Source organism: Artemia sp. Qi Xiang Cuo, chromosome 4 (assembly GCF_049724085.1).
Source record: "Artemia sp. Qi Xiang Cuo chromosome 4, ASM4972408v1, whole genome shotgun sequence".
In the NCBI taxonomy this organism is placed as follows: Eukaryota; Metazoa; Arthropoda; class Branchiopoda; order Anostraca; family Artemiidae; genus Artemia; species Artemia sp. Qi Xiang Cuo.
The window spans coordinates 36,526,193-36,554,161 of NC_142797.1; the positions used below are offsets into that span (position 1 = coordinate 36,526,193).

At 37.9% G+C, this 27,969-nt stretch overlaps 1 protein-coding gene across 2 annotated transcripts in view; it reads right to left on the reverse strand.

Annotated features, from left to right (window-relative positions):
• The window catches only part of LOC148953067 (uncharacterized), a 70,698-nt gene that overhangs the window by 23,075 nt on the left and 19,654 nt on the right, over window positions 1-27,969 (reverse strand). For both annotated transcript variants that reach the window (XM_089088274.1, XM_089088276.1), the window contains exons 5-6: window positions 17,201-17,348; window positions 2,597-2,747 (exon numbers count right to left, since the gene is read on the reverse strand). In XM_089088274.1, coding sequence (XP_088944400.1) covers window positions 2,597-2,747; window positions 17,201-17,348 — 299 coding nt within the window. The remainder of the gene's footprint in view (window positions 1-2,596; window positions 2,748-17,200; window positions 17,349-27,969) is intronic.

A 27,969-nucleotide genomic window follows, 5' to 3' on the forward strand; every position in this document is an offset into this window, starting at 1 on the left:
AAGTAAGGCAGAGGAGGGTGTAAGAGGGACCGGGCCTTACTTTGTTCCATCAATCAAACATATTTATAAGCCTCGCAACATTCTGGTTTCAAAAAAGATGAGACAAACAACCTCTACTCGAAAATTGGCAGTAAGAGGGACAGGGAGTGTTGAATGAGCTACTAGGGCCACCGTTGTCCACTTTGGTTCTCCAATCGCGTGATCCTGGTTCAAAGAAGGTGCAAAACGACCACCTTTCTGGTAAGAAGTAAGCATTGGGAGAGCAGGGCTGTTGGTGGAGCTATGAAGGTGCCTATTCTTCTACTAAAAAAAATATCAGCGGGAGATAATAAAGTGCAGCAAGGACTTACATCAGTTTTACATCATGCCAGAATTTGGTTCGTCTTTTAAGTCGAGTCAGAAATTCGTTTATTTTCGTACAGAATAAAGAGTTAGTTCGTTTTCGCAACAAATAAGGGCAGCTCATTTTTAGAAGGCAATAATTGTGCACAGCTTCTCAGTGTATGGTGTCATATTCACCAATGTCGCATGTGGCATTTCAGTAAAAACTACCGAGTCTAGAACCGTGTGACTTCCTCCAAATAGACCAAAACTTGGGCATTGAATTACAAAAACAAAAAAGACAGAATAACAAAATAGTATCGCTTTCCCACCACAATCATTCTAAATATGAGTTAGTGTGCCAATCGCTGGAAGTCAATAGGAGAATGAAACACTTGTAATTACAAAACTGGCTAAACATTTGTAACGACGGGGGGGAGGGGGGTAACCCCTTATATTGGGGAGGATTTATTTTTGTTTAAAATTCCAAAGCGCCTCTTTACTTTTATGCGAAAAAAAAAAAAATTTTAATTTCAAATTACAGAATGCATAATAGCAAGCTTAAGGCCGAGAGGCACTGCCACCTCAGCGTACTCTGGGAAAAACAGCAGATTATTACAAGGCGATTCGCTTAAGGCATTTTGGTCCTTTTACAGTAAGAGGCTATTTGATACCACGTTTATGTGTAGATCATTTAAACTTTTGGAAAATCAAAGTAACAAAGCTATAAAGCTTCTGGACAAATACTATCTCTCCGCCATGGTCAGAATAATTTTAAACTGACCACATATCCGACATAACATAATATTATCGAAGCAGCAGAAATGTAGATGGTTTTAAATTATGAGCAGTTTCATATGATAAATTATAAAATAAAAAACTTAATGAACAAACTGAAATTACTAATCAAGTTTTAATATGCGTCTATTCTCCAATAAATCCAGCACACTTAAATTCATACACGTAAGTGCATATTACACGATAGACAACTTTCACCACACACAGCTCCCCACTATACAAAGACCCAAATGCCTTATTTAGTATTTTTAAACAGAACGCAATTTTCTCAATATTTTTGATGTTAGAGCAAACTGGTCAAAAACGGGACATAGTTGAAACCCTGCAGCGCAATATGGTCAAACGAATTTTTTTGGGGTATTATATTCCGTCTGCTTAAAAAAATGCACGAGAGTTAATAAATTTTGGTTATATGAACCTTCTTTGTATTTGCAATGTGAGGGCAGCATTCGGCTTTTTCTTTTTTTTTTTTTTTTTTTTTTTTTTATGCTTAGCCATTTTTGTTTTATAAAGAGAAAGGAACAAGGGTTTCTCCTCTACAGTGTGAACACCAGGCAAGAGTGATTAATATGATATTACAGCTTGAAAAGATGTCTTTAATTATTGTCTTGGGGCCAAAAAGGGTGTTTTTTTTCTTTTTCTTGAGTCAGAGTCTACACTGTCTGTGTTGAAGTAGAGTTTTGCATTATATGTCAGAGAATCCTATCTAGTTTTTTGGCCAAGCTTTCGCTTCTTCGAGCCACATTTCTCTTTTGATGGGAAGCTTCACTTCAAACGGCAAATAAGCAGGCACTAGTTCTGAATTCATGTACTAAAATCCAAATATGCTTAAGATTTTTGGCGGCTCCCTGGCCCTTCACAATAAAAAATATTTCCTTATGATAACAAATAGAAAAACTAATAGATCTAAAAAAGAAGTATTTTTGCACGGGTTGGAAAATGCTATATCTATTGTTACTAGCCATACCAATTTTCATTAACTGTCTTTGAGACTGATACAGAGAAGTGGCATGACATGTGCCTCAAAACGTCAGGTAAAAGTAATCATCACATGAGCCTCCAAAACTTAACTATGTGTCTCGTTACTGAAGAAAGCTCTATATGGCTTTTTCCTAACACGAAAAGTCCTCTGAGAGGGTGGTATTTTGGTAAGTGCACATCACTGAGATGGCCATTAAGAGCTAACTGAAAACAACTCGGACCACACAATTAATAACAACCAACAATGAAATCTGGGTGCATCGTTCCAAGCCCTAATACCTTTATGCTTTTATGCGAGCAGTCTTGCTTCTTTTTTAATAGACCCTGTAGACCAATAGACCATATAAAACTTATGTCGGAGAGAGACGTTCACTCAAAACTGTTGTGTTGAGCAATAAACCTGTTTATTACAACTTAATTGATCAGGGTCGCTGTGCTAATTACTTTATACCAGGTATATTAACAACAAATATACGTTTAGATGAACACCACTTACTGCACGGATGGTACGATTTCGATTACTTCGAGGTCAGGAGTATTTTCACACAGGTCCTTCAGAAAACTGGAATATTCTTTCGAAGACCGTTCTATCCTAGGTTTCTTGAACGAAACAGATTCAGCTTCGCTTTCAACTGTCTTGTATTTATCTGAAATAAAAAAAGAATATGCCATAGTTTCGACGGCACACAAAACTACAGCAGCACCCATGATAAAACTGAACTGAAAACTTTTAAATTTGAAATTATTTGAGAGATTCCAGATTTGGGTATTAAAATTACCGAAATTTAAAATGAAAATATCTCATACTTATAACATGGAAGGTTAAAATCAAAACACCTCAAGCACTTTTTCACAAAATCTTTTATACTTTCACCAAAGTCGGGATTGACGATTTATGATTATATCAGTTATAAATCCAAGGTTAAAAAAGGCCAAATACAAAACAAACCAAAAATAAAAAAAAAAGGATGCTGCTGCTGCCGTCAAATTTCTAGACTGTAATTTGTACTTCACTAGAAACAAAATGTGTCTTGCTAGAGGAAAGTCCTGTGCCTATGCTGTGACTGATAGCCAACTGGCGAACATACAGAACCTGAAGATGCATAAGCAGATATTTCAGGTAAAGATTGAATCGGCTATGCATTATGGATCTGAAGTTTGGGGATACACAGCTGGTGAGAGGATGGAGGAGATTCAGCTTCAGTATTTTAAGAGTTTTAGGTCTACATTTTTCAACGAATAGTTTAGTATTGAGAGGAGATCTAGGTTTATTTTCTTTAAGAAGTGCTAGACTAGTAGGGATGATAAGACTATGGGAGAAAATCCTGAGTATGCCCAGAGTAAGGATAATAAAAGCAGCATATTTAGAATCTCTGACGATACGTGGCCATCTCAAATAGAGAAGCTATTGGATGATTGTGGATTTTCAGAGCTATGGAATGGTGGGCTAGGCATTGGATTAAAGGAAGGAGAAGTTGCAAGTAGGGTCAGGGAGAGGTTAAGGGACCATGAGATCCAGGTGTGGCATGCGCGAGTGAATGAGACCCGATCACTGGAGTTATATGCAAAGGCTACAGAGCAGTGGGGAAAAGAATTGTATTTTAAGGCGGGGCTTCAAAAGAAGCAGCTAAAGTTTATTATTTGTGTTAGGTCAGATGGGTTACCACTAGGTGAGAGAAGGAAGTACCTGGGATGGGTTAGGCAAGCTTCTGGTCCTTACTTCTCACTAGGTGAGAGAATGAAGTATCTGGGAGGGGTTAGGCATGCGCCTGGTCCGTACTTCTGTCCGATGTGCGGGAAAGAGGAAAATTTGGTTCATTTTGTGGGGAAGTGTAGTAAATTAATAGATTTAAGGAAAGAATTGTTTGGGGTTGAGGTTTGGGAGAGAGATGAGATAATAAGTTTATTAGCAAGGAAAGATATGGGAGGTATAAAGAGATTCGGAACGTTCCTGACGATGGGTATAGAGCATAGAGAAAGGATTTTGAAGATTAGGTGTGAGGGTTATATTTCACTAGCCTAGATTATACTTTTGTGCCAATTTATGTTTGTATGAAAGTGTCTTTGTTTTTGTGACCACGGCCCTTTGGGCTTTTGTGTCACTAAATTCTAAATTCTATTCAATTCTATTCTTAATAATCCATTTATTTTATTAGTCTAGTCTATTAAGTTTAAATGGTTCCTGGTTCCCGTACAACTGAACCCTCGTTTAACCGAGCTCAGTGCAACTGAACCCTCGTGCAACTCAATATCCGTTTAACTGAAGTCCCATGCAACTCAACCACCGTTTAACTCAACCCCCGTTTAACACAACCCCAGTTTAAATGAATCGCTATTCGACTAAACCCTCATTCAACTCAACTGAACCCCGTGCAGCTATACCCATTTTACTGAATCCTCGTGCAACAAACCCCCATTTATCTGAACCTTCATGCGACTTAGCCTCTGTTTAACTAAACCTCCGTTTAACTCAAACCACGTGCAACTCAACCCCCGTTTAGCTGAGCCCCCGTAAAACCAAGCCCCCATGCAACTCAGCCTTCGCTCACTCAACCCCAGTATAAGTTACCATCATTTGACTCAACCTCTTTTAACTCAGCTCTCATGCAACTCAACCTCTGTTTAACTCAACCCCCCTTCAGTTCAACTCCTGTACAATTCAGCCCTCACTTAAATCGATCCTCACGAAACTCAACCCCGTCTAATCCAGACCTGTTTGACTCAAAACCCATTTCAATTAAACCCATTCAGCTCAACCCTCCTGAAATCAGCAATATAACTAGAAAATGTAATCTAGCCCATTATGCCGGAAGTGATAAAAGTTGACGAAGGAAATTGCTTATACACATTGCTTAATCCTTATATAAATGTTTTTTCATTTTATTTTATTCTGCATGAATGCCAAGCTATTCCTCAGCACACACACCCCGTCCCTAAAAAACAACAGTTCATCCTTCTGTCTTACATACCTGAAATTAGCAAAACTGTTCACGCTCAGGGACGGAAAATACTTGAAACTCACATGGTCAGAGCAATAGATGCAACTGAGTACAAAGAAAATCACGGTCCATAGTATCCAAAAGCTTAAAAACACGTATAAAAAAAACCTCTGTATCAGAAGGAAAAAATGGTCGTTAATACTGATTCAGGAATGAGTTATTATTTAGATTCTTATAACAGTAAAAATTTACTGTGTAAACGAAATTGTGTAAACTTCAAACAAATTTATGGTAATTTTAAACGAATTTAAGGGCTGGAAACGCTGATAAGTCTCCTTTTTTTTCTCCAGTACTAATAAGGCACTGGAACACTTGAAATCCAAGGTCATTTGGAAGCTAATGCTCACATTTACGCGCTTTTTATAATTTCATCATGACAACACTATAATAAAATATCTTTTGGCACAAAAATGTGATTCTAGTGTCATTTCTACAGCGGAAAGGCTTGAAACCATAGAAGATCAACCATTGAAACATCCATGATCAAAAACCCTTAAAGGGGTGTTAGAAATCACCTTCTTAAACACTCCCTTTCTCGGTCCAATTTGTCAGTGGAAAATCAAAAACAAAAAAAAAAGTTTTGAAAAAAACTACTAAGTTAAAAAGTGAAATATTCAAGTGAACCAAGTGAAAAGTGAAAAACCAAGTGAAAAGGCTCATCCAAATTTGAAGCTGATTCGTTAGTTATAGATACTATTTTACACTAATTTATACAATTTATATACTAGTATAACAAAATTAATTTATGCACTAAAATTAATTATGAAACAAATTCCAGGGAATTTTGAAAAAGAGCTTGATACCCGTATATGTCTTCTTTCTCTTTCTTTTTTTCTCTAGAACTAGCGAGTCACAGGAACATTGTAAGAGCGTTGAAATGAGTAACCATCCAAGGTTCTCGGAATTAGGGCTTTATTTCTCCGCCCCATAAAGTCAGGTATTAGCTGGTCACTGGTTTTGGTGTTAAATAGCATACTTAACCCGAAACTTCCAAATAAAAAAGACTATTGATTCATTATTCAAAGAAGCTTCTAAGCATAATATTCGCTACTGTCGTAATTTTCTTTTAGGAACACTTTTTTGCAGCAGAAATTTTTGAGCCTGTAAAACTTTGGTTTCTTCCCTCAAATGTTTCTTCGAATTCTTTCATACTATAGAGCATTCCTAGACTAGAAACCACATCCTATTAAAACTGAAGCCCAACCAGAGAAAAAAAAAACTTTTTTGGTTTTGGAGCAAAGACCCAAATTCAATGACCTTCCCTCCTCCTTATTTACACATTTAAAAACAAGCTGACTATAATATTTAATCCGCGACCGAAGCGAAAAGCAAATTTTGAGCTTCTAATCAGCGCTAGTTCAAACTCATTATTACGCCTTGGTTTGAGTTGAGTCGAACAGGCTTGATTTAGATGTGGGTTGAGTTGCATGGAATTGATTTGAATGGGGGCTAAATTAAATGAATGTTGAGCTAGACGAGGTCGAGCTGCATGGGGGTTCAGTTAAACGGGAGCTCAGTTACACGAGGGTTCAGTTAAATGGGGTTGAGTTCAATGGGGGCTGAATTTGCACAAATATTGAGTTAATGGGAGTTGAGGAAATGTGCATTGAGTAGCACAGGGGTTTCAGTTGAACGAGGGTTCAATCGCATTAGAGGAGATTCAGTTACAGAGTGTCTTTCTTTTAAATTCTTACCCTTCAAACACATATGAAATTAGTTGGAAAGCAAAATTAAGCTTTCTATTCTAGCTATTTATTTGATTTTCAGAAAAGCACAAATGACAACCCAATTTTGGGGGGCTTCAGGGGCGACAACGCCTTTGTCGCATTGATAATGCCATGAATACAATGCATTTATTGTAAATATGTCTCAAAATGAAGAATTTGTCATAATTAATTTCTGTCCGCTACAGCTTTATTTCCTTGTTCGCAGAAGTTTCTACTTGTTCTATGTTTGACATTGTTTTGAACTAATTGCTTTTCGTTTTATATTCACTCTTTAAGTAAAGAACGATGTTGGCACAATGTATTATTTTTTTCTTCTTTTTTTTTGGTTGGTTTTAGACCAGGGCACATCATATCGAAGGAGTTGTCGTAGAAACTTCGAAAAGGGCTGACTCGATCGGAAATTGGAAGGGCTAGTGCCCTTTTCAATACACGGAAGTGATTTGGAAGGCAACTAACACCCCTTCCACGCCCACCATTTCCCCAAACACATCAAAATTTTGAGATAGCCATTTTGTTCAACGAAGTTGAAAGATTGGAAATTATGCCTTTGAGGAGGACACTCCCCCCAACCCTCAGGGCAAGGGCTGTAAGTTATGCCCTGGGAGCTTTAAGATTTTATAGATAGCGTTGTCGTAGAAAATTCAAAGGGCTAGTCCCCTTTTTAATGGTCGAAAGCGATAGGAGAGCAGCTAGCCCCCCGTCACGCTCACCTTTTCCCCAAACACATCTAATCAAAATTATTTGATGGACATTTTGTTCAACGTAATTGAAAGTTCTAGAAATTAGGTCTTTGAGGATGATAACCCCCCACAGCCCTCAGGACAAGGGTTGTAAGTTATGCCCTGGGGACATATAAGGTTTTGTAGAAAACGTTGCCGTAAAAACTTCAAAAAGGGCTCATTCAATTGGAAATTCAAAAGGACAAGGGCTGTAAGTTATGCCCAGGGAGCATATAAGGTTTTTATAGAAAGCGCTGTCGTAAAAACTTCAAAAAAGGCTCATTTGATTGGAAATTGAAAGGGCTAGTGCCCCTTTTTAATAGTCGAAAGTGATTGGAGAGCAGCTAATCCCCCTCTCACACCCACCATTTCCCCAAACACATCCAATCAAAATTTTGAGATAGCCATTTTGTTCAACGTAGTTGAAAGTTCTGGGAAAAAATGTCTTTGAGGGTGACAAACCCCCCACACCCCTCAGGACAAGGGTTGTAAGTTACGCCCTTGGAGCACATAAGGTTTCTATAGATAGCGTTGTCGTAGAAACTTCAAAAAGGGATCATTCGATAGGAAACTGAAATTGGGGAAACCATTTCCCCAAAAACATCCAATCAAAATTTTGAGACAGCCATTATCTTAAACGTAGGCGAAAGTTCTGGAAATTAGTTCTTTGAGGATGACAACCCCCCCCCCCCCCCATAGCCCTCAGGGCAAGGGTTGTAAGTTATGCCCTTGGGGTACACAAGGTTTTATAGAAAGGGTTGTCGTAGAAACTTCAAAAAGGACTCATTCGATTGGAATTTGAAAGGGCTATTGCCCTTTTTAGTAGTAGAAAGTGATTGGAGGGCAACTAAACCCCTCTCACGCACATAATTTCCCCAAACACATCCAATAAAAATTTTGAGATAGTCATTTGTTCAACGTAGTTAAAAGTTCTGGAAATTATGTCTTTGAGGATGACGACCCCCTCAAAACCCTCATGGAAAGGGTTGTAAGTATGCCCTGGGGGCATACAAGGTTTTTACAGAAAGTATTGTCGTAGAAACTTCAAAAACGGCTCATTCGATTGGAAATTAAAAGGCCTAGCGCCCTTTTTAAAAGTCGAAAGTGATGGGAGGGCAACTAACCCCCGTCTCACGCCCACCATTTCCCCCAAACACATCCAATCAAAATTTTGAGATAGATATTTGTTTAACTCAGTTGAAAGTTCTGGAAATTAGGTCTTTGAGGATGATACCCACCCCCCCCCCCAGGGTAAGGGTTGTAACTTATGCCCTGGGGGCATACAAGGTTTTTAAAGAAATCGTTGTTGTAGAAACTTCAAAAAGGGTTCATTCGACTTGAAATTGAAAGGGCTAGTGCCCTTTTTAATAGTAAAAAGTGACTGAAAGGCAACTAACCCCCCTCTCACGCCCAACATTTCCCCGAACACATTCAATCAAAATTTGAGATAGCCATTTTGTTCAACGTAGTTGAAAAGTCCGGAAATTATGTCTTTGAGGATGACAAACCCCCGACCACCCCCAGGGCAAAGGTTGTAAGTTATGCTCTGAGGGCATATACGGTTTTTATAGAAAGCACTGTCGTAGAAAGTTCAAAAAGGGCTAATTCAATTGGTAATTGAGAGGGCTAGTGCCCTTATTAATAGTCAAAAGCGATCGAAGACGAATCCCCCCCCCCCGACGCCCATCATTTCCCCTAACACTTCCAATCAACATTTTGGTATAGCCATTTTATTGAACGTAGTGGCAGGTTCTGGAAATTATGTCTTTGAGGATGACAACCTCCCACAGCCCTCAGGGTGAGGGTTGTTAGTTATGCCCTGGGGGCATATAAGGTTTTTTATAGAAAGCGTTGTTGTGGAAACTTCAAAATGAGCTCATTCGATTGGAAATTGAAAGGGCTAGTGCTCTTTTTAATAGTCGAGAGTGATTAAAGGGCACCTAACCCCCCTCTCACGCCCACCATTTCCCCAAACATTTTGATAAGGCTTTTATAGGAAGCATGGTCACATAAACTTCGAAGGGGGCTCATTGGATTGGTAATCAGACGCTCTAGTGATCGCAAGTGAACGCAAAGTGATCGTAGGGGAGCTATCCTTCCCCCCCCCCAACATACACTTCTTATTGTCCCGAAATGCATCTAATAGAAATTTTATGATAGCTATTCTATTCAAAATAGTCTAAATATCATATAACAAGGCTTTTGTGGCTGAAACAATCCCCAGAGACTAGGGGCAAGAGTTGTAAGTTATGCCCAGGGGGTGTTTAAGATTTTTATGGAAGGGATGGTTGTTTAACTTGAAGAGGCTCAGTTTTTTTCCATGAAAAAGACTGTGTCAATATAAAACGAGTAGAAATTAATTAAAAAACTTTTTCCACAAAATGAGTTTTTCAAAAAAAGTAAAAGACTCCATTAAATCTAAAATGAAAAAAAATTTAATCAAATAATCTACGAAGCATACAACTACCACAAATCAGTATAAAAAAATAAATGAAACCCAAAACGAACAGAAATTAAAATAAATAACACAGTCAAACTCAAAACGAGCAGAAATTAATAAGAGTAGGATCCAAAACCCCTATGCTTTCTAAAAGCCAGAATATAATTCGTACTTTACTGAAAAAAAATTATTTTAAGTGTTTTCACTTTTATAACTTTAAGAAATAAAAAATTAATTAAGATTTTAAGGAATGAATATCAGCATATGTATATTAAACTGACAATGCGCATTTTTTTCAGTAAAGTTATTTTAATTTTTTCAGTAAAGTACAAATTATTTTCTGGCTTTTAGAAAGCATAGAGGTTTGGCTCCCTACTCATATTAATGATGTAGGACCTATGCAGATTGTAGAACCTTGCGTGATTCTGATTTGAACAAGGTGTGACATGTCCAGTTGATTAATAAAATGTATCTATAGGAAGCCTTCGTTTTTAAGTGGACTTTTTGCAGAATTTGGCAGCCTTGCCCCACGAGGCTGCACCACTCATGGCGTTTGGAGGTATATTTTAAGGGTTTTCAACGATTTCAATAAAAATTACATATTAAAATGCTAGTTCGTTGCTATGTGGGGCCAAAGGGGTGCTCAGAAGTAGAAAGGGGACAAAAAGGGTGGTTGGGAGCCCTAAAATCCATTTCTTGACGTTTAGAGGGCAATAGATTTCAGAATTTATGATCGAGTAAGCCCTCTTCTAGCCTTTTACAATCACAAGTTTTGCTTTAAGATGCTTGGAAAGAAGAAAAAACTAGATAGACTATAATCCTCGCTCTTTATTATAAGGCAATTATTATTTAAGCAAACAAGATATTCAGTGAACATTGATATCCTGCCCGTAGCTCTCCACTCGTTCACACCGTTGCTTAGCCAAAAGGATCAAAAAGATTTAATGTCCTAACTTATCCTGTTAGAAAGATGTACTTTAGGATTAGTCCTGCTAAGTAGTCCCTTATTTCTGACAGATAATGCGCAATAGAACAGAATTATTTGAAGAATCAAAACGACTTTCTTGAAAGTAGGTTGTAGTATGGCTTACTTTTAGCTAAATTAATGCTCCAAATGAAGCTAATCATTAAATAGTTCAAAGACTTGTAAGATATTTAAAGTTTACACTGCCATAATGAGTGGTAGCATAACAGGAACTAACAGTACAATGGAGCATTCCAGGATTACTTGTCCGACAAGCCCGATTACTTATCGTTAGCGTTTCACAAGATGTAAATGGTGTCAGAGGTAGTAGGATTACTACATGAAACGGGTTAGAAGAGCTGTCGGATAAGTGACATTATATATAAATAAAAAATTCAATCTTTATAAAACGGAAAAAATATGTGAAATTATATGCAGAAACTTTAAGAAACGGAGCTTCGATAACAGTTTATACATAAAAAATATGTTTTAATCGCTTATTCTAAATAAGTAAGATCCATAAATTTCAAATCTACTTATTAAAATTTATTAGAAAAAAAATTGCTTTTTTGTAAATTAATCAAAATGACATACAAACCCACAGAGGGATTTGATCCTAGAGAGAATTGATCAAAATGCAAAGACTTTTGATACTCAGCATACAATTTTAAATCTCTGTGCAAAAGCAAGCTAAGTCTAGGTTGTGGAGTCCAGACTAAGTACAAAACGAGCAAAATCTTGACTTGGCGCCAACACGAGCTCAGTTCTGACTCTGTGAAAAAATAACTTTGTCCTGACTTGGTGTAAAAACAAGACAAGTTCTGATTCAGTTCCAAAACGGGCTGTGACCAAAATGCAGACTGACTTGGTTGGGAAAAGAGATACATCCAAGCTGCAGAACTTCCATGACACAGTAAAACCGAGCTAGGCCTAGAATCAGTTCTAAAACGAGCAAAGTCTTGATTCGGTTCAAAAACGAGCTCAGTCCTGACTCAGAACAAAAACAAGCCATGTTCAAGCTACGGACTAACTTGGAGTAAAAAGGCATGCTTCACCTTCATTTAGTCCTAGTCAAGTTACTTAGTCTTCTTAACATTAATTTTCAAACCTATTCTTGCACCCTAAATTCAAAAACCTCAAAAATCCATTCATTCTGCTTAACATTTTTTATCCCGGAAGCTCAAATTATCTGAATAATCTAAATCTAGAAGAGATTTAGATTATGGGAAACCTTCCCATTTGATTCCATGCTCACCCACAGCTTTCGCGGTGTTCCTTAGAACAAACTCCATAAAAATACATGTAAACGGGAATCGGAAACAACCCTGCTTCCCTCCTGATCCCACAGGAAGCCTCACTTCCTACCTTAGCCGCGGTAGTTTTCTTATCACACATAGCACTAAGCACTTTGCTTTACTTGTCCGGTATACCACACAAGGATAGAACTTTCGCTAAATCTTTTCAGTTGGCTAAATCAAATGCCTTTTCATAAGCTATAAAACTGAGGACTAAAACGGTCTGTTGAATCCCACTTCTCAATTATCAATGAAGTGTGGAAATTTGATGGAAGCATCCTCTCCCCTTCCTAAAATTACACTATTCTTCCCTTTAGACTTTATCTATAGCATCTCTTAGTCTAATAAGTGTCATGATGCAAAGCAATTTGCTTCCTCCAGAAATCAAGCTAAAGCCTTTATTATTACCATACCCACACTTATTATCTTTATTACAAAGATATTTAATTAAAATTTCCAAAGATCACTAAGTACTTCTCCTTTTTCAAAAATCATGTTCATAAGCTTCAGTAATTTATCTCCAACTTTACAACCCCCATAGTTCGTAAACGCATTTACCGCGTTACCAGCACCCGAAGCCTTATTGTTTTTTAATCTTTTTAGTACTGTCTCTAACTCCTCATCACAATAGAAATGTTCCTTCACTTCTAGACTATCGGAAAATTTCCCATTCGTTTCCATATCATTTCCTATAACTTTATCGCAGTTTAACGCAGTCTAAAAATTTTCTGCTCATCTCTGTTTAACACTTTCCAGCCTTGGCTTGAAAACGAGATAAGCTTTCATTCGATGCACAAACGGGCTAAGTCCAATCTATGTCATTGGCGGAATCTTTTAACCCCGTCCCCCTTCCAAGACCCCCAGCTCCACTTCCATTGCCAAATTGTTTTGTGGAAAGGTAGGTCTTTTTACATTGCTTGAACCGGACTCATGCAAGGATTTGATATTTGAGCAATTCTGAGAGGAAACCCCTTCTCTAACTTTTGCGTAAAAGGGTTCATATCCGCTTGAAACATACAAGGCAAGAGCTTTGGGCCAAGAGGACAATTTTCAGAGGTCGGAGCCCCTTTCAGCCCCCTCCCCCCATAGTTTCCACAAGAAAGTACATTCACTTGCAATTTATTAGGCACGCAGTTACAATCAGGACGGCTGCTCCCAAGTAAATTTAGACTACTGACTTTTTTTCGGTGGAAGGGCTGTCAGGTTTAAAATTTTAAAAATCAGGCATTTCCCAAATTATAAAAATTAAAAGCCAGCAAGCGCCTGAACTGAAAACGTCCGTGGTTAATGACTTAGCAACTACGCTGCGTCATACCTCGGCCAAAAGCTCTTGCATGGAAGCGTGAATGTGAACTTGAAATAAGCTCTCCTTATTATCAAGAAAAATAAACAGCGATGTTAAAACCCTAAATGCGCAAAATTAAAGTCATATGATAAGCGAACTTTACAGGGGAAGGGATTAGGGGGGTTTACCAATTTACGAATAGAGGAGGGTTTTTGGCTATTTATTTATCACCAAAGATCACTTGCTATCTTGATATGTCTCAACTTTTAGTGATTATGATGAAATAATGTGGGTCAAACTGAAATCTCTGAAACGAGATGAATTATATTCTTTTGTGCAATTTTTATTTTTTCCCTGGCCAAATTACCCAAATTCGAAATTATTTTTCAAAAAAACTGAGTCGACTACTGACTTTATGTCTGGAATATCCACAACTTGATATAATGTTTACAGATCTTTCTGAATGTTATCAAGAACCCACAACGTGGCTGCCTCTTAAGGAGATTATCACTTCACTCTTGACTAATCATTCAAAGAAATTGTAACCATCTAACACACAACCACAGTTATTACCCATAGACAAATTACAATCGACGGACTTTTCGATTATTATTGCCCCTGGATAACATCAGGATTAAAAAAAAGATATGGCTGCACAGAAAGAAATTCCTTAAGGAAGTTAAAAGAGAAGAACACAAGAAAAAAAAAATGAAGATGGAAACCCTAAAAACAGCTAAAGACTACTATAATAATAAGGTAAATCATTTTCCACAAATTCACAAAGGACAGATAAAAAACAAATAATCAAATTTACGACGAATAAGCTGAACGCTTTTAGGCCAAATTGTTAATCAAAGCTTTTCCACAGTTTACTTGCCTCTAGCTAATATAGATAATATTATTAGTCAGAATGGTGAATAGTCAATCCTATGGAAGGTCGAATATATAGCCCCAATATTTGACGAAAATAGATTCAAAACAATTTACACGTGCCCGTCGTATACCAATGACCCCAATTTTAAGTAAAGGGCATGAAAAACTTCTCACTCAATGGCCAGAAGCTAGAATTCTTCCGCTTATGGATGACGCCAAATTTGGAAACCAGCCCTCCACATCTATACCACATTACCTGGTGAATTTCCTCGATGAGATTCTAAGAGTACTGTATTTCGGGAGCACGGTTAAACCTATCGCAAATGATCTTCGTAACGCATTTGGCCCGAATAGACACACTGTTTTTCTGATGAAACTATTTGAAGAAAATGGTGTTGAGACTTTTTAAATGAAAACACACCAGGGCTCATCTAACTTCTGACCTTTGTTGGGAAAAACAAGCAAACACTATACTGAAAAATTCTTCGAAGGTACAGGGTCCCTTCCCGAGACCTTCTACCCTCTTACTTTTATCCTTCCCTTCCTTGGGTATTGGTGCTCGGTATGGCGGTTCAGTCTGTCATCCCGAGAGTCTCTCTCGTTGATCACGATTCTGCTTAGGGCCTTTGTGCCTGCATCTAGGGAGCATAAGGTTCCTCATACAGGGTTGCTCTGAGAGTTTAAGCTTGAAGATTTATCTGACTTCCATCAGAATCTTTTCTGAAACTTTAGGGTTGTTTCTTTAGAACCATCCTATTCATCAAAAAACCCTTACCCCCTTTTATCATTTCCTCAGATCTATACTCTCTTGTCAAGCAGGAGCACCTGTTCGCAAACTACAGCCAAGTGTCCCGCGACAGGGGGGACAAGGACATAGTTTCATTCACCTTTATGTACAATTAATTAAAAAAACTTTTTCCTCAAAATAAGTTTTTTAAAATAGTAAAGAACTCTACTAAACCAAAAATGAACAAAAATAGAGTCAAATAACCTCCCAAGCATACAACTACCACAAATCAGTATCAATAAATAAATGAAACCCAAAACAAATAGAAATTAAAATAAATAACAGAGTAAAACTCAAAACGAGCAGAAATTAATATGAGCAGGGTTCAAAACCCCTATGCTTTCTAAAAGCCAAAATATAGTTTGCACTTTACTGAAAAAATTCAAATGAATGTGCATTGTAGGTTTAATATACATATGCTGATATTTATTCCTTAAAACATTAACTAATTTTTTATTTCTTAAAGTTATAAAAGTGAAAACATTTAGGCTAAAAGAATTTTTTCAGAAAAGGACAAACTATGTTCTGGCTTTTAGAAAGCATAGGGTGTTTTGAACCCTACTCATACTAGTTTCTGCTCGTTTTGAGCTTAACTCTGTTATTTATTTTAATTTCTGTTCGTTTTGGGTTTCATTTATTTATTGATACTGATTTGTGGTAGTTTTATGCTTGGTAGATTATTTGATTCTATTTTTGTTCATTTTTGGTTTCCCTCTAAATAATAAGTTCCCTCTAAAGCATATACGGCCACTCTTTTTATAAGAACCTCATATGCCCCAATGGCATAACTTACAACCCTTCCCTGAGAGCTGTAGGGGGGGGGGTGTCTTCCTGACATACATAATTTCTGAAACCTTCAACTACGATAAATATAATTGTTATTTCCAAATTTTGATTGGAAGTGCTAAGGCAAATACTGAGCGTGGAGGGATTAGAATTATGAGGTGTGAGCGGGATTATGTCATATAGCTTGTTAACTTGTGCGGCTTTAATATTGAATTGACGGAATAGCCAAATAAACTGCTTTGTTTCTCTTTTTGTTCTTTTTTTTATCAAGTATTATGACAGAAGAAAATAAGCTTCGGTGTGTTGCCAGTTTTGTGCGTTTTTTTGAATAAAAAAGATTTGGACTTACAACAAATAAATGAAATCTATAATGAAAACAAATTAAAATGAATTACCAAGTCAAACTGAAAACATTGAATAAGATTTATGGTATATTACGCTGATTTGTTTGTTTCAAATCAATTTTTAAATTGTATGAAATGGATTTTACTGAATGGAATGGTTAGCATTGAGGAGCTGGTAGCTTTACCCTAATTTGATGCAATTTCACTTTATGTATCCTGACTATTCATTTAATTTCAATTCATTTTGGGTTTCACTTATTTGTTAAAGGTAATTTACACTCGTCTTCATTTTGATTTCATGATTCCTTTTAGTTTGTATTCCCTTTTAGGATCCATCCATTCACTCAAAGTAACTCCTGTTCGTTTTGAGTATTGTCTGTTCGTTTTAATTTTTAATTTTGCATTTTCCAATCCTATGAAAACTCTTTTTTTGGATTTTTTTTTTATTAATTTGCTTTAAATAACTGAATTGTTTGCTCAAATGCTTTGAAAGGCAATGGCTAAACAACATATTTTAAATTACTACCTGGCTACATTTGTTAAATAAGAGAATGCTTTGAGGAAAACACATGTCAAACTTTGCATAAAGAGAAGAGGATTGAGGAGGCGGCAGTCCCTCTCGTATTTACAGGATTATTTGAAGATTAAGGTCACTCATTAATTTAGTTAGAAAACCCTATTTTTATCTAACGTTTTCAAGGAGCTAAATGTATTCATGTACATATAATGGTCTGACGTAGGCCAGAGATTTGATTTCTAAAGCAACAGAACGCTTTGAATATCGTTTGTTCTTTTTATTGAGGGCGAAGGTGCTTCAACCAAAATTTTTGCAACCTAATTAAGCCTATAGCGCATGGTATATGATAAGCAATGATACTTACCAACTAAAATGCAAGGCACAATTCGAAGTCTTTTCAAATTGCTTAGGCATTTCAAGGCATGAATCATCCCTTCCAGCCATAGTGAGTGAGAAAAGGTAAGTTCCAGCGCTATGATATTTGTCAGACGACATAGAGAATTGGTCAGTAGCTAGAAAGTACACAATTAGTATTACTGTGATAAGAGACTCAGTTACAAGAGGAAAAAGTAGTACATACATTTGCCACATAACAAACAGTACGGAATGGAACTCACTTGCGGACGACCCAAGTCACCAATATTTTATATATCCTGTATGCTCCGTTAAGTCGAGCATCATGGAATTAGACAACTTCAGAAATAAGTGTCGAACGCACTAACAAAAGACAAGTCGGATATACTGAGGACTGCTTTTTGCGGATATTTGTATATACGGAGATTATGTTTTGATTAGTTATGTGACAACCCTGAACGAATTCCTACGGCTACGGAAAATCTGCGAAACGGTTGCTCCATGGATATGAAGAAGTATTCTATCCAGGAATGCTATCAGACATACGTCTGATCCAATGCTATCCAGACATACGTCCGATCCAAATGACAAATTTTCAACCCTGAGGAGACTTACAACATTGTGGACATGTTGCTATACCACAACCAGTTGTCAGCGTCAGCATCAGAGGGATATTTTGGGCAATCATACTTTTTTACAGCTGCTAATTCAAGAAACCATTCTGAGTCACTCACCTGCCATCAGTGATACCTGTGACCTTAAGTCTCAGGAGGCACTGCAATAAAATTTCATGCTTATCCTGACTGACTGATATCTAGACTGATATTTTTTTTTCTTATCGGAGGGAGAGTTTGAGATGTCAATAGCTATTAACATGACGAACTATGGAAAGCAGTATTCAATTTCAACTGAAATTTATGGACATTTACTATTTCAAGAATAGAAACATTTCTAACGCCTAAACATACTCCTGTCTTCGAAAATGCTGTTGTTAGAATCATTGATAGAATCTAACATGATAGAATATTAATAGAATCGGGTCTTCAAAATTTTTATATATTTTCATTGCTTACCTTTGACATGCCAAGGGTAACTTTTCGTGATCCTACTGTACTGTTGCTATAACAACCAAACTAACCTTGATTTTTATATTTTTTTCGGATTATGTAACGATAGATAGTTCATTGTAATGCTTACATCACGTCCTTTAAAAAAAGGCAACAGAAAAAGTAAAAACATATCTTGGGTCCCGACAGGATTCCGCCTTGTATACTACACTACAGAAAGAGATTCAATTTTGCACGAACTGAGCGCTTGAAATTTTTTAAACTGGGCAGTTGACAAAAGCCATATGATGGCATTCTCCGATTGTTTATGAATATGATTGATCCGGAAAATGTTTTGGATCAATCTACTAGAAAATTTATTCTACCAGGCGCGACACTCTTGACGCGAAATCTAAACGCAGTAAAAATACCAGTAAACATTATGATGAAGGTTCCAATGGAGAAGGTTCCAATTGCTCTTCCTTCCCCAAAAAGAACAAAGAGATTTGTTCTATATGTTTCAAGCCTCGGTGAAAAATACATGCCTACCTTTCTGCTGAAACGTTGGCAGTGGGATGTGGTGTTGGACTGGCCATGGGCCATTTATGCCTCTAGTACAGAATGAAAATCCGTGTGTGATTTGGGTTAAAAAATGGCGCAACATACCTATCTTTAGACTGAAAATCTGTTTGTGAGGGTGAGTTGCTAAAGGTTCTTGCTAAAGGTTGGAGACAAAAGGGGTGTTTAATTTATTCTACCAGGCGCGACACTCTTGACACGAAATCTAAACGCAGTAAAAATGCCAGTAAACATTATGATGAAGGTTCCAATGAAGAAGCTCTTCAACTTTTATACTAGCTCTTTGATAACCAAACTGTGGAATCCATAAGCACCTTCACAAATACTGAAACTTTGCATGTTTTTCGTCATTTCAACACAAATGCGGCTACAACAAAAAGAAAACTAGGACAAGTGTAGATCCTGTTGAAATAAGAGTGCTTTTTGGTGTACTGTTCATTGCTTTTAACTCCTGCCTTGGCATGAAGCAGATATTCCTCCATCCTTCTATTTATCTGGCTCGGCTATAAATAACACACGCTTCACGGAAAGCAACCGATAAGCTTGGAGATATCCTTGAAGTGTTGGGATTAGATTGAAAAAATTGCAAGAAACTTTTCGAACCATTTGAAACCTTCTAGTAGATGAGCAGCTTTTCACATTGCATGGCAGACCTTCGGTGAGGAGAGTACCTCCCGTTTGTACAGGCCACATGACTACACTGGGAAGCTTCAAGAAGATGCACGAGAGAAAAACACTCACCCTTTAGGGGGTGTTTTACCCTTTTTCGGAAATGGGGAAAATTTCCTCAGGCTGGAAACTTTTCATGGATATCTTTAACATAACGAAATTTACATATCTAGAATCAGCGTAAAAAGACAATTCTTCTGATATAAATATATATATATATATATATATATATATATATATATATATATATATATATATATATATATATATATATATATATATATATATATATATATATATATATATATATATATATATATATATATATATATATATATATATATTTATATATATATATATATATATATATATATATATATATATATATATATATATATATATATATATATATATATATATATATATATATATATATATATATATACATATATGTGTGTGTATATTGTCATGACGTCCAAATCGACCTCAAATTAAAAGTGGTGCCTTTGTAAAAAAAAAAAAATCTTTTTTTATTGGACCTTTAACTTTTGCTTCGGCTTGTCTTGTCATTATGAAAGACATATCGCCGAACCTTTGTTCCTTTCAATTGTTCAGGTGGTGGGACACAAATTTCTTTTTCTTCCAACGATTTATCTAGTCCAGGTTTTTTAAATTTACAAGGAATATGAAAATATGAAACTAGGAATTTTGAATATGAAAGGCATTGACGACCACCTTTATTTCTTTTAATTGTTCAAGTGGTGGGATAAAAACTTTCTTCTTTTACCTTGGCTTGTCTTTCGTTATTATGAAAGACATGTCGCTGAACCTTTGTTTCTTTTAATTGTTCGGGTGGTGGGAAAAAAACTTCTTTATCTTCCAACGATTAGTTCAGTCCATATTTTTGATTTTTAAAAGTACAGTAGGTATTGATGACTTTATCCATGTCAAAATCCTAAACCCAATCATCAGCGCTATCATTTTCAATTTGTTCTGATCGTTGAACCTCGGATCGTCATTACGAAATACATATCGCCGAACCTTTGTTTTGTTTAACAAAGGTATGGGGCATGCGGCCTATGGTACCTTTCCAATCCCTTCGAACTTAGGTGGGTTTACATGGCAATGTGCATTCCTGCTTGTTGCGGCGGTTGTGGGCTGCAATGAGCGGGCTCAAGCATTTCTGCCTCAGTCCTTACGTCCGTTCGGGAAATCCTAGGTGCACCTCAAAGTGGTGGAAGAGTGGACCTCTCTTAAACTGCCTAACTCAGTTTAAAAGTGCTAGCGCACCAGGGCAACCGATGGCCTGGGGAACCGTCGGTCAACAAAATTCCCACGAAACACCATTGAATAATGTCAGACCAAAGAAAAATAACCTGTGCTACGGCGTCCCCGACAAGCGACGCGTCAAGGGTTCCAACGACCTTGGCGAAAATAGGCGAGTCGGTACAACAAGGACATCGTTGATTATAATGAAGAGGACTTTAAGAATTGCGACCTTGAATGTATGTTCGCTAAAATGTGACGTGACGCAGGCTTTTACAGCTAAAGAATTCTACCGATACAACCTAGACACCCTGTGCATCACTGAAACAGGATTGAATGACCAAGGTAAAACCACGATCAATGACCCAGAAATGGCTGACGTATGTCATTTTTATAACTATGGCTGCAGCGACGGCTCCGGACGTCATGATGTCGGATTCATCCTCAGTGAGAAGACCGAATCATCAGCGCTAGACTGGGATCCAGTCTCCAACCGAATAGCGAAAATCTGACTACATGGATACCCTTTCAAAGTGACTGTAGTAGCAGCGTATGAACCTACACGAGACTCCCCTGGCCACCTGAAAGATCACTTATACGACGAATTACAGGCGGTCCTTGACAACTGTTCTAGCCGAGATCAGATTCTGATTGGGGGGGGGGGATTTCAATGGAAGGGTAGGACCCCGTTCTGACCCGGCAGAACATGGTAGTATTGGACCACACGGCCACGGAGAACGTTGTGTGAATGGTACAAGATTGCTTCAGTTTGCAATACATAACTAGCTATCCCTTATGAACATTTTTTTTTAACACAAACATGCTCATACGTTCACATGGAGATCACGAGATGGCCGCACACTTGCACATCTTGATTATCTAATGATAAGACAAAGATGGCGTTCCTCTGTCCTTGACTGCAGGGCATTCAGAGGGGCAGATACTGGCTCGAAAAATGGGTCCGACCATTACCTTATCGCAGCCGCACTACACCGGAAACTGTCAGCCAGGAGCAGAACACGCCCCGCGTATAAATATGATACAAAGAATCTAGAAATGCCAGCGATTAAGGCTGGGTTGGATCTCGAGCTAAGCAACAGGTTCGAAGCTCTCACCGTCCTCCAAGATCAGAATGACGATTCGGATGCCGTAATATAGAATGATCGTGGCAAAAAATCAAAGCAACAACACAAGAAGCAGCCTTAAAGATACTCGGAAAACGAGTGAAAAACCAGAAGATGTGGCGCACGGTTGGGACACTTCAGGCACTCTCGGACAAGTCAAAAGCTTCCAAAGATCGGGAAGAGGAAAGCTCACTGACTAGCTAGGAGGGGCAAGAACAGATAATGGGCGAATGTTGCAACAGAACTGGAAGAAGCGGCCAGAAGAAATGATACCCGTAAGCAATACCAGATCCTTAAGGACCTCAAGAGAACAGGGAAATCTAACAGCTGAAAACGTAAAGAGGACGGACGGTACAGTAATAACCGACAGACGAGAAAAGAATGAATGGATGGGTAGAACACTTCCAAGACCTTCTAAATAGACCTAACCAGCTCCCCCCGCCTCCTCTACCACCGGACAGTGGACCTGAACCCTCCCAACCGCAAAATCAGTACCCCGCCGACATTTCCCCCACCTACGTTTGAAGAAGTAATGAAAGCGGTAAAATCGATCAAGAACCATAAAGCGCAGGAGAAGATACGCTACCACCAGAGCTCTATAAAGCAATCCTATCCCAGGTCAGCACACTCCCGGACCTCCTCAAGAAGACCTGGAAGAGCGAGTACTTCCCCCAAAATTTGAGGGATGGAACTATCATTCCAGAGTTGAAGAAGGTTGACAGGAGCGACTGCAAAACTATCGAGGCATCTCGCTCATGGACATGGCCGGAGAGATTTCCGTCATCGTCGTCGTAAACAGATTTAGATCCGAAAGAGAGCGAAGAACTAGAGAATATCAAGCAGGCTTCAACCAAGGATTGGGAAGCGTTGACCACATTTTCTCACTTTGGACCCTCCTATACCAGCGCTCTATCCACAACCGAGAAACCACACTATCTTTTTGGATTTTATAGCGGCATTCGACCCAGTGCTTCGCCCGCTACTATGGAAAATCCTGCTGGAAGACGGAGTACCACCGAAGCTGGTGAGCCTGATGAAAGCATACTATGAGAACACGCGTAGCAGTATCCGCATTTACGGGAGGCTCACTGAGCTCATCGAAATCACGTACGGCGTGCGACAAGGCTGCCCAGCTTCCCCAATCCTCTTCAACTACATAATTGATTGGGTTTCAAAAATTCCATAAGTTCGGAAGACGGGATTGAGATTTCCAGCAATGAGAAGTTAGGGGGCCTTGAATACGCAGACGATGGCGCACTCCTCCTTGAACCAAGCACCCAAGCCATGGACATGTTGCAGAGAGGGGCAAATAGCGCTAGCCTGACAGGCCTGGCCATCAGTGTCCCCAAAACCAAGCGCCTTTCCACAGATAGAAATTCGTCAGTCTCCGTAAACGGACAACAGCTTGAACAGGTACAAGAATTAAGATACCTCGGGTCACTGATTGATATCAAGGGTGGGACCTCGTACGAGATCAAGGCCAGATTAAGCAGGGCATGGAGCACCTTTGGCCAACTGTCTTGACCATTATGGTCCAGAAGAGAAATCAGCCTGAAGACCGAACTTCGAGTATACCTGGCGTGTACTCGCTCTATCCTGATGTATGGATGCGAAACCTGGCCACTAAAGGCAGAGGAAGAACGCTCACTCGACATCTTGGACCGGAAGTGCCGGAAGAGCCATCTGTAACCTCAAACTTAGCCAAAGGGTGAGCAACGAGCAACTAATGCAAATTTGTAATCCGAAGCAATCATTATCCGCTATCGTCTAGAGCAGAAGGCTCAGATGGTTTGGGTACGTTATGCAGCACCCAAGTGAGTATCTGATCCGCAAATCCCTTGAATCTAAGCCCCTCCCCCACTGGAAGAAACGGCTAGGTGGCCAAACTAAATCTTGGCATGCCACAATGAAGAAAGACCTCGAGCCTTTCGGAGGTTTCAGGAAGTACGGACGCAATTGGTATAAATCGTGGTTGGAAATCATCCTCCCCCAAACAGAAGACCTAAGTCAGAGGCAGAATATGGTTCATAATATTCTCGGTGCCAATTTGAGCTGAACAGCCTGTGCCTCGCCACAAGTACAAGTAAGAGGCACGCGCCAGGCTGCTATTTATAGATTCTCACTGTCGCTTGTCTTCTAAACGCAGATAGTTTGAGCCTTTTTTTGATGTCATGACGTTCGAATGAACCTTAAATTAGAAGTGGTGCCTTTGTAAAATTACATTTTTTTTTTATCAGAGCTTTAACTTTTGCCTCTGCTTGTTTTTGTCATTATGAAAGACTTTTCGCTCAGGCCCTTTGTTCCTTTTAATTGTTCAGATTGTGAGAAAAAACTTATTTTTCTTCCAACGATTGATCCAGTCCATAATTTTTATTTTCAATTGTATGGTTGGTATTCATGACCTTAGCTATGTCAAAATCCAAAACCCAATCATTATCGCTATCATTTTCAAGTTGTTTGGTTCGTTACACCTCGGCTTATCTTTCGTCATTATGAAATACATATTGCCAAACCTTTCTTTTTTAACAAAGATATAGTAGGCATAGATGACCTTATCTATGTCAAAATACCAGACTAAATCATCGTTATTATAATTTTTAATTTCGATACCTTTTGAGTCTCGTAGTCCAGGTTGATTTTTATTGAATTGCTATTCTTCATTTTCGTTTTTGATTCGCTCACTTGTACGCTATCGTATGTGTTCTAACTGCATGTGTTTTTGCACTTCAGTTTCACTTTTAACATGCTTTAATTGTCGTTTTCACCTACCTTAGAACCACCCGTGTCTTGCTCTTCATTGTCATTTATGATACGCTTTTGGATTTCGAACACTTCAGACAATTTATCAATGGCCTTTGCCTTAGATGTCCGTATTGATGTTTTCACAATTGATGGTCCAGGTTGTCGAATTTCACATCCTATCACGTTCAATAGTTCAGGTGTTGGTTCCAAAGAATCATCATTTATAGTAATTGCATATATATATATATATATATATATATATATATATATATATATATATATATATATATATATATATATATATATATATATATTTATATTATATATTATATACGTGTGTGTGTGTGTGTGTGTGTGTGTGTGTGTGTGTGTGTGTGTGTGTGTGTGTGTGTGTGTGTGTGTGTGTGTGTGTGTGTGTGTGTGTGTGTGTGTGTGTGTGTGTGTGTGTGTGTGTGTGTGTGTGTGTATATATATATATATATATATATATATATATATATATATATATATATATATATATGTAGATTATGTATAGTACTGCTTAATAATGTAAAACGGCTTTTGGGAAACTTGCCGCCCAAACTATGAAACTTTGATGCCTGCTTATTGTAGACCTTAAACGTCCAGGCGGTTTAAATGCTCTTGGCTAAATTCTCCTTAGCTTTCGCTATGATGTTATCAAATTCAAATTAAATTTCGGCACTTCGGTGCGTAAGGTAGATAGATGGGACTCGTGAGTTTCTTAAGCCTCAGATTTGCACTTCCTTCCCCAAAAAGAACAAAGAGATTTGTTGTATATGTTTCAAGCCTCGGTGAAAAATACATGCCTACCTTTCTGCTGAAACGTTGGCAGTGGGATGTGGTGTTGGACTGGCCATGGGCCATTTATGCCTCTAGTACACAATGAAAATCCGTGTGTGATTTGGGTTAAAAAATGGCGCAACATACCTATCTTTAGACTGAAAATCTGTTTGTGAAGGTGAGTGTTTGATGGGTCGCTAAAAAAATTGAATATGCTTTTATGATTCTGGTGCAAACAAGGTTCAACAATACCTACCCTCTTGCTAAAGGTTGGTGACAAAAGGGGCGTTATAGGGACCATTAGCCCACTTTGCCACATTCAAGATTATCGAAGCATTACTATTAAGAAGTTAGATTTTGACCTAGAAAGTTGAGGGAGAGTGGGGCAGCCCCCTTGACATGTATATTTTCTTCAATATGATCTTAAAATGAACATAAATTGGCAGAAACTTCATGTTTAGGGGGAGAGATAAGCGGCTGATATCCATGATCATCTTTAGCCATGACGAGTTTCTAACTACTGCTGGTAGACGCGCCTATTATTGGCTTCTAATATGCATTTGAGGCTAAGAAACCTTTGTTTCTCCTCTGTATCACGGTGAGTGACTTTTAGTCCCAAACCTTAGTGTAGGTTGAAATAAAGAGGGGTAGTTGTGCATTATAGCGACCACACTCAAGACGTGAAGTTAGGTTAATCATAATGAAACATACCAAAATATGATGAAAATATAATACTTTAGTAAAAAAATTATGGAAACTACAATAGAGAATTATGGAAAGCAGGCCGTCCAGAACGCATTATATTAAATACCTAACACAGCCTCATCAACTCTATATATATTAAATATTTAATTAAAATATACCTGTATAGTAGTTTATCTCTCTCGACGGCTAAATTGATTATCTTCAAGTAAACACAGAGAAACCGGTTTCGCAACAGATCAAGAACAACAGTGTGGTCGTTATAATACACAAATACCTAAAAACGATAAGGATTAGATACTTGTGCCATACATGTGTTGGATAACTTTCGATGTGTATTTCATGCTACAAAAGCTTCTTTCAGGAATCATATTGTCTTTGCCATTCAATAAATCAAATTCAAGGATTGGCTTTATGTTTTGGGCGATGATAACTCGAGTATTAGCTTGGTTGTATTTTTTTTTTTTTTTTTTTTTTTTTTTTTTTTTGGCAAAGTTAAAATTGCATATAGAAGACGGTCTACTCTATCATATTCTTAAAACTATACCTGAAGACATTTCAGAAGGGTTTATATAACAATACCTGTGTATTGCATGTGTTTCGATTCTTTTGGTGAATTGTTGGACTGTTTTGGATGAATGGGTTGAGTTTTAGGTGTGAATAGAAGCCTGTATCTTGCAGTACTTGTCATGTTGTCCTTGGTTGATTTATCTGCATTGGGATCTCTATATTGAGGCGTCGGTTAGTTTTGTCTGTCTCTGCCATATGCTGAATTGTCTGTTTGACGAGTTGTCTGTGTTGATTTGTCGGTTTTTCAGATATGTGCAACATTGATTCGTCTTTGCTGAGCTTACCATTTATGAGAATTTACTGAGCTGAGTTCATTTATATCTTTATTATTCGTCAGGTTGAATAGGTTATTCTTTCTGCCTTTCATCCTGCGTTGAGTAGTTCTGTGGTATGTTATTCATATTGAGTTCGATTAGTTGCTTCTATCAAGTTGTATGTGAAAGTTTGTCTATGCTTAGTTTTCTGTATAGTCTTGTCGGGACCTAGTTCCTCTGAGTTGAGTTTCAGATGCTGAGTTAAATGTTCAATGTGGTGAGCGGGATATTTTTGAGTTGTTCTAAGCTGATCTGTCCGGGTTTAATGATTGGAGTTTTATTTGTAGATATCAATATGCTTGGGCTGAGTTGATTGGGTTTAGTTACCATTGTTGGGTTTCTGGTGTGCTAAGTTTCTGTGAAGGTGCTATTTCCCCTGTTGAGCTGACTGCATTGACCTTTTTTTGTGTTAAGTTGCATCTGTTGAGTTATCCTTGGTTGAATTACTTTTGTGGAGTAGGCCTGGGTTCACTTGCATGTTTTGAATTGCCTATTTTCAGATGTCGAAATTAGGTAAACTACGATGAGTTGTCTGTGTTGTTTCCTGTTGCAGCCAATTTGGTTGCGCTGTTCATGATCTTTCTGGGTAAAATCGATTATTAGTGCATTAAGTTTTCTTTTTCATGTCAAATGAGTTGGATTTTCCATTTTTCTTTTTTGGATTTCGAGCTGAATGAATTGAGCTGTCTGTTCAGTTTCTTGTTTTAAGTTAAAAAAAAAGGTTGAGTTGTCTGTAATCGAATTCCTCTGCTGTGCTGCCTATGTTGGATATCGTGTTTGTATTGACTGGATGGTATTTTTTGTCATGTTCCCTGTTGTTAGTTTTCTAGACAAAGTTGCCTGCATTCAGTTGACTGGATTGAATTTCGTCTCTGTTGAGTTTCAAATTTTGAGTTGATTGGGTTGTGCTCTTTATGTTGGGTTTCCTTTGTTGAGCATGGGCGTATATAGCTTGTCTAGGGGAGG